At 28.8% G+C, this 7,964-nt stretch overlaps 1 protein-coding gene and 1 long non-coding RNA gene across 2 annotated transcripts; one reads left to right on the top strand and one right to left on the bottom strand.

Annotated features, from left to right (window-relative positions):
- Positions 1–2,682, bottom strand: FLA1 (FASCICLIN-like arabinogalactan 1). Its single transcript, XM_011040493.1, has 2 exons — positions 1,961–2,682; positions 1–860 (listed from the first exon to the last, which is right to left on the bottom strand). Exons 1-2 carry the CDS (start codon positions 2,600–2,602, stop codon positions 282–284), a joined length of 1,221 nt encoding a protein of 406 aa, XP_011038795.1. The 5' UTR covers positions 2,603–2,682; the 3' UTR covers positions 1–281.
- LOC105135573 (uncharacterized) lies at positions 1,132–1,922 on the top strand. The gene is made up of 2 exons (XR_844197.1): positions 1,132–1,448; positions 1,532–1,922. It is a non-coding gene; the product is annotated as an uncharacterized LOC105135573 (long non-coding RNA).
- Positions 2,683–7,964: the final 5,282 nt, after the last annotated feature.

The following is a 7,964-nucleotide window of genomic DNA, read 5'->3' as shown; positions in this document are numbered from 1 at the left end:
TGAACCGAAACTTGCACACAAGAATTCTATTTTACTACGCCAAAATCTTCTGGTCGATGAAAATAACAACGTTTTTCCATGGATCTACAGTATCTACCACAAAATACAGATCACAAACCGTATACAAAAAAGCAACAAAGAAAGAAATAACACAGGCTAAAACAATAAGACATGAAAAAAACAAGTGAAACATACTCTAAAGTGATAACTTAGCCATTGAAGCCGGGCTTATTCCCCACTGTGAGTAGAAAAAGGAACAATTTGAAAGAACTTACACGGTACTACAGCAGCAAAAGCCCTAAGCACAAACTCAATACCATGGCAACAACTCTTCCACCATCAAGTCTCACACTAGCATTGTCATCAGCTGCTTGGTCTGCTGCGTCGCCATCAGGTGAATCAGCTGGTGAGTCTGATGGTGCATCATCGGCGGCGGGCTTCTTATGCTTGCTAGATTTTGGTGCATCTGCTGCCTCCACCGGGGCAGGTGCTGGAGCTGGGGTCAGTGCTGCTTTAAACAATTCCTTGGGCAATAAGACCTTATCAATGGAGTATATAGCAAGAGGCTGCTCATCGATCAAAGTCCCAACTATTTTTGCAGTGGTACCCCTTGTCTTGAGGGTCACATCCTCGCCATCATTTTGCACTGTGAAATCAAACTTCTTATCCCCATTTGTAGCTAAGGTGTTCATGATTCCATTGTTGGATTTTAACATTGCTAATGACTGATAAACAGGAACACCGAAGAATTGAAGGAGTGACTCTTTGCCAGAAGCTGTTAAATTCTTGAATTTTGGTAAAAAGGCCTTAAATGGATCGTCAAGAGGGCAAAACACTGTTAATCCTCCATCAATAGTGTCCTGAAACCAAACATAGCCATGAGGCCCATGACATTCAAAATTGTTACTAATAACCTTGCAAAAATAAACTAAAAGAAATCAAGTCTATGTTGCAATTACATTTGATGGCTTTCAACTTGAGACAGAGAATAACAATGCAAGTAATTCGATGGAAAGTTGTTCGAACTTTTTAAAGTTTGCTTTAAAATAAATTAAAATAATTTTTATTTATGTTTTAAAATTCATTTTTGATATTAGCATATCAAAACAATCTAAAACCACTAAAATAATTATTATTTAAAACAAAAAAAATCATTTTTTAATAAAAAAACAAGAACACTTGAAAAAAAAAAAGGAAGATAAAAGTGAATGTTGAGAAGAAACATTGGAAAAGAGCAAAGAAGAGTCAAAACTTAAAAGTTTACAGTTCGGTCACAGTTTGTCGCCCATCTGCACGTGCGAGTTGTTGAATCTCACTTGCCCTAATTGATTACTTTTTTGAATTATTGGGGTCATAGCTCCCTCTGCAAGGCATTTTCTACATAAACTGTTCTTCCGAATCAATCATTCAAAGTTTTTCAAAGATAGATTGTGAAAAAAACCCAGATCGTGAGCCTTTTTTTTTTTGTAAAAATTTGATTTTTATTTTATTTTTAAAATGATATCTTGCAAGCAAGTCCATATCTAACTAGAATATCTAAAATCACAAAGGAATTGGTCCAATCTATCTAGTTTTTCCAAAGAAAACATTTAAACATCAATATCTTTTGTTTACACCCAAGATCTAAAGGAAAAGGCAGCGATTTATAATTCATTGAATCCCATTCACCAATTAAGTAATCAAATCAATTGCTCTGCCTGATAAAATAGAAATAAACAACATTATAGTAATTTCTTCGAATTTAATTTGAGATTAATGCATATATGCGGATTTTTCCTATTATAATTTCAATTACCCTAAAAACTAAAAATCAGTATATCTTTTTTATTCCACAACAAAGATATATAGTATTCATTATTAAGAATATTAAATCATAGTTGAGTAATAATCTCTCTTTAAAAGCAGTCAGCTAGATCTCAAAACAAAAAAAAAAAGGGAATTGAAAAGCAATATAGGGTACCTTATATGTCTTTGAAGCATCAGGGTTTGCAATCAAGGTATCAGCAAAAACCTTACACCCATGAGCTGACATTATATCCGTTATATTCATAGCACTTGGCTCTGGTGTGGGCGCCGCCGCCACATCCGATGGCAACAACTTACTGATCTGTATAACTGAAATGTTGTAGGGTATCTCCTCTACAGACTTGACATAAAACACATCAAGGCTCCCTCCATTATCTTTCGGTCCAAAAGCCACTTTCCCTCCTTTAACATCCGTTATGTTAACGAACCCGGTAGACCCAGGAGCTGACCCGGTGGCCTGGAACATGGTGGCTGCCAACGCGGAGCCGTCTCTTATCTGGTGGAGCTTCTTGGTACCGAAGTAATCCAAGAGGACATGGAGGGAAAGGATGTTTTTGATGGTGGAGATTGATGGCTTTTTTGAAAGGATTTCAGACATGGCTGCGTTGTCGACGGCACAGACGGTGATGGTTGTACGCCGATTGATTTCTCCGGCGAGGTGGGTTAGGGTGAGGTAGTGATTGAAAGTGGAGAGAGATGGGTGCTTGCCCAGTATGGAAGTAATGTTGTGGCCATAAGTGATAGTGGTGGCGGTGGAGAGGAGAAAAAGTAGAGAAAGGAGTACAGTAAGCTGCATTGTGAGAGTGAGAGAGAGAGAGAGAGAGAGAGAAGGAGATGGTGAGGTGAATTGGAGGAGGAGGAGGAGAAGGATGAGGACGATGAGGAGGAGAAGTTTGTATAGATCCTGGAGGAGAGCTATATGAATATGGGTTTAGTTTATGATTAATTTACTTGTCAAGCCACTGCATGTTATCTTTTGTCGTAGAGTGAGATATATAAAGATTTCGCTGCGAGAGTGGCAGGTGTCTTCCAGCCTGGGTATTATTGCAGTCGGTTTTAAAGTGTTTTTTTATTTTATAATATATTAAAATAATAATTTTTATTTTTAAAAAATTATTTTTAATATTAACAATTTAAAAATATAAAAAAATATAAAAAAATAAATTTTTAAAACAAATAGATTTTTAAAACACATAAATTTTAGTATGAGCTTTAATTAGTAAACATCTTATCTTATATATTATAGGTTGATTTTATTAATTAATATATCATATTGTTTTTTGTTTTTGATATGGAGATAAAAAAAAGTTTTATATAAAAAGTCAAGTATAAAAAACAAATTTTTATTCATGTAGTTAAATCTTATTCTAATTTTGATCGGATAATATAAAAAAATAATAATATAAATAATTGGTAGCATCATATAATTAAAAGTATTTTATAAGTTATGGCTTGGCTTCTTTCACTAATATACCACATTATTTTTTAGTTTTGACTATAATTATTAGCATCATATAATTTTCCGTTTGATATCATTAACTAATACATCTAATTATTTTCTAGTTTTGACGTGGATAATTAAAAAAGAAAGGCTTTATATGGATAGTTAAATAATTTTTTTAAATTTTGACTAACGAATAAAGAAGTTTATTTGGCTAATCAAATTTTATTATAGTTTACGTCACTTTTTAAATTCAAGACTAATAAATTAACTCAAGATTAAATCTAGATTAGATTGAAGAAAAAATTCAGTATGATCTAGTTGATCTAGTAAGATTCGGTTACAAGTTTATTGATTTTTTTTTATTTTTTACTAAAATGATATTATTTTAATTTTTTTAAAAAAATAATTCAGTAATTCAGTCAAAACCTAGAACCCGAACCTTAAACTGGACCGAGTCTTAAAACTATAGTATAAATATAGATGATTAAAAAAGAAAGCTTAATATGAGCAGCCAAATTTTAATATAGAAAATGATTAAAAAAAGAAAAAAAATTAAGAAAATCATGGAAATTTATTATGCTTTCCAAAGAATGTAATTATAATTAGTAACAAACCAAGATCACTCGTATAAAACAAATCCTAGTTTCCAAAAACAAATTACCTTTAAAAAACATAATTGTAAAATCCCTATAGATCATATTCTTGGACTTATGTCTAGTATATACACAAAAGACAGGTTTTCTTCATTTTAAACCCCTTGTAAATGCAAAAAGAAATGAATTCATGCATACATCCCATAGCCCTAGCTTCCTCTTCATCTTCTTAACAAACTCATACACTCTCATTCTCTACAATAAAGTAAACGCAAGATCAAGTTGTAAACTTATATGGAAGTTTAAGGATATGATTGATTCATAGGTTTTTTATAATTCTTTTTTTTAGCAACTTTTTTCTTTATAAAAAAAGTTTTTTTTTACATGGGTGATCTTGATTGTTTATTGGTTATAATTATATTTTTTTAATAGCATAATAAATTGTATTTTAATATTTTTTTTTATCTCCTTTGATTATTTGAATATTCTTTTTAAATTCAGATTTGACTACGTATAATAAGCTTTTTTTTTATTTTATGATCATCCATGTTAAAAATATGAGGTAATGTTGCATATTAGCTCATGTGTTTAAGTTGAAACTTATAAGATGTTACTAATTATATCTTGAGCAGCATAAAATTTATCTTTAAAACTAAACATAAAAGCTAAATAATAATAGCAATATCCTTTATTTTATTTTATAAAAGCAAAAGATATTCCAAAATAATGAGAATTAAGGAAAGAGGTTTGTTTATACAGACAAGTCATGTTTCAGTCTAGGTGTGTTTAGATTTACAGAATATCAATATATGTTTTTTTTTTAGAAAATCATCTAAAATATAAAATCAAATATTATGCTAAAATAAGTTTTTTTTTCATGGTTGGATCTTTATAATTTATGTGGTTTTTTTATGTAAATACACATTCCATCTTCGAATGTTTTTTAAAATATTTATAAGATAACTATTGAACCTTTTTTTTTGTCTATTCACTAAAAATATTATCACAAATAAATATTTTAGTGCTTTAATTGATATTCGTAGCACATATTGAATTGGACAACAAAATAATAAAAATATTATGAATAGTATCAATCCTTTGTAATAAAATAAAGTCATAAAAACTAATATAAAAAATTAAACAAGTAATTAGACCGATAAAAAAGTTTAAATCTAACAAGATAACTAAAGCATCCTCATATATATTATATTGAAAATCGACTTCAATGATAAATCATTTCTTGTTTATCATAAACGGACAATATTCTCTTTTTAAAAAGTAAATTCCTATATCTTTCTAAACCCAAATCAAATAAAAAAACTGTTTTTTGTAATTGGGTTCTCCCATGATTTCATGGTTTAGTATAGTTGTTTTTTCTTGTGCAACACTATTCAAATCTCAGATGAGTTTCATCCTAACACCAGCGATAAACATGTTTTGAAGAAAAAAATTAATCAAGACTTTGAAAATCATTGTTCATTTATTTTGTTGTTATTAATATAATTTATTCATTTGCTTATAGATTATTTTTTACTCAAAGTAACTAAAAACACAAAAATTTATAAATGACAACACATCAATATGAAAGTTCAAAAAACCCTAAAAAAACAATTATTCTTATTTAATCAACAATAATAAATATCACAAACATGATTTTGCTAGTGGAAAAGCTTTTAGTCTTGTTTATTTGAACACATAAAAAAACCACTAATTTGAATGTTGACATGACTAAAAAATTGATATTCTTTTTCAAGTACAAGAGTGTCAAAGTAATAAATAACCTGGCAAGACTGGAGTCGAACCACAAAAGGGTTAATTGTATAAATTATAGATAGCAATAACACAACAATAACAATAACAACAACAATAATAACAATAGTAGTAGTAGTAGTAAAGTAGTAGTAGTAGTAGTAGTAATAAAAAAAAAAAAGTTGATGAGAACTTTGAGATGAAAGATTAATTTAATGATTAAATAATGATAACAATAAATATCAAGGTTAGAGGATCTGCTAATGATATGTCAAACAAGTATAGTATAAACTCTTATTATTCAATTGAAAACCACACATAAAAGAGGTTCCAATCAGATTATAAATTGTTAACATGATTACCTTAGTTATCTTATTCGATTAATGCTAATACTTGTAAATCTCATCAGACATTTATGATTATAACTTATGTTAACAAAAAATTAAGTTCTTTTCATAACTTAGGTGTCGGTTATATCATACAGTATAGGCTATGAAAGTGCTAAGCATTTATTGTACCAAGTATTATACAACATAAATCTAGATTAATTATTTAACAAGCAAAGTATTAAAGAGTGAACAAAATAACAAATATAAAACATGTTAGCATCAAATATTAAAGTTCATGTTAAGTTTCTATTATACTTATTCTTACACTATTAGTATAACATTTTCATCTTGACATAATAAACTTAACTAAATATAAAAAGAAAAAGAAAAATAAATAAACAAAATAAGAACATAAATAAAATAAAAGCTAACTAAGTAAATGAAAAGAAATGAAAGACATAAACAAGATATTAATGAAAATAAAACTTAAGCATTACAAAAATACAAAGAGAGAAAGCAAAAGCATGATCTTGATCTAGAAACCAAGATGCCTAAATGCATGGCAAATGCATCCTTTTATGGACCAAAATTAGAAACTATTGATTTGATGACTGATTGATGAGTGGGTGGCCAATTCTTGACTTGGTGACAATCCTTATCTTCTCTTGTTTGCCCAAAATGTCATTGATAACATCAGAATTGAAACCACTTGAAAACATGAAAGTTGTAGAAAATTGTCTCAGCTTTCCAAGAAAAAAAATAGAGGTCATTTGGACTTCTAGAACTCCAGATATAGGCCAAACACTGAATAATATTCAGGCTGCAGGATAGATTCGGACTTCTTCGTTGTTACTATAATTTGGACTTGAAAATAACCTATTAAATCTTAGGCTCCATATGAAAGTTGTAGGTCTATATCTTACCTTTCCATCCATATAAAGTAGACCTAAATCCAAGATCTACAACTGCATATATGACCTAATTACTGAACAGTATTCTGGTTTGGAATGCACCAACATCTCTTTTCTAAGTTTGACCATCATTTTATCCTTTCAATTTCAGTTCTTAAACTTATCAATCAATCCTTTTATTTATATGATAAGCCTGTATTTAGAATGAATATTTATCATAAATTAAAGGTATCTTATATTATTAGATATGTTAGTATAAAACATGCTTTAGTTAAGGAATTATTGATATTTCAAGTGCAAAATGATGATATAAAACTTTGATAAAAATATATGTTTAAGTACTAATTAAATGTCACGGGGTAAAGTTCCCCAAACCATAATTTTTAATCTATGTTAAAATGTGTTCAATCAAGCACTAAACCCTTATTTTAAATATGTTTACTCATGATTGAATCTAATTATTAACTTTTTTTGGTAGCTCTAAAAAAATCCTAAACTTTACCTCATAATTGACTATTCATATAACCTTAATTTTGTAATATTTACTTAAGATGACATTCATTAATGTCGATGAAAGGTCTACATCCATTCACTAACCCTGCCTTCATAGCTTTTTAAACACACATACACTTTTTGAAGCTTAATTAGTGAATAACCATATGAATTATCTGCTCCTAGGTTATATTTCTTTAATAACTGTATATATCTAGGAAGTATTTGAAATGACTCCTTATAAATTTCTTTCACATACTTTTTGGCCTTTGTCATAATTCTTTAAAATGACATTGAATGTGATTTGATCCTAAACTTATCATCCAAAATGATCATTAAATGTGTTTATATCAACACTTATCATTGATACTAGCTCTTTTGCTATCAAAGTTGAACTTATAACTCTAATTGTTTTAAGTCTAATAAAACTATATTTATATTTTAGAATTTTTACCATAAAAGTCTTACTATTAAGAACAAAAAAAACATAAATCCTTCACTTATAACTAATTGATTAGTACTTAAAAGTGCATTTTTATCATGGTTTTATATCATCATTTTGCACTTGAAGTATCAATAACTCCTTAACTAAAACATGTTTTATAATAATATATCTAATAACATAAGATACCTTTAATTT

This window comes from Populus euphratica, unplaced genomic scaffold (genome assembly GCF_000495115.2).
Source record: "Populus euphratica unplaced genomic scaffold, PopEup_1.0 scaffold47.1, whole genome shotgun sequence".
Classification (NCBI taxonomy): domain Eukaryota; kingdom Viridiplantae; phylum Streptophyta; class Magnoliopsida; order Malpighiales; family Salicaceae; genus Populus; species Populus euphratica.
The sequence above is the reverse complement of the archived record's forward strand: the minus strand, read 5'-3'. Positions and strand labels throughout refer to the sequence as shown.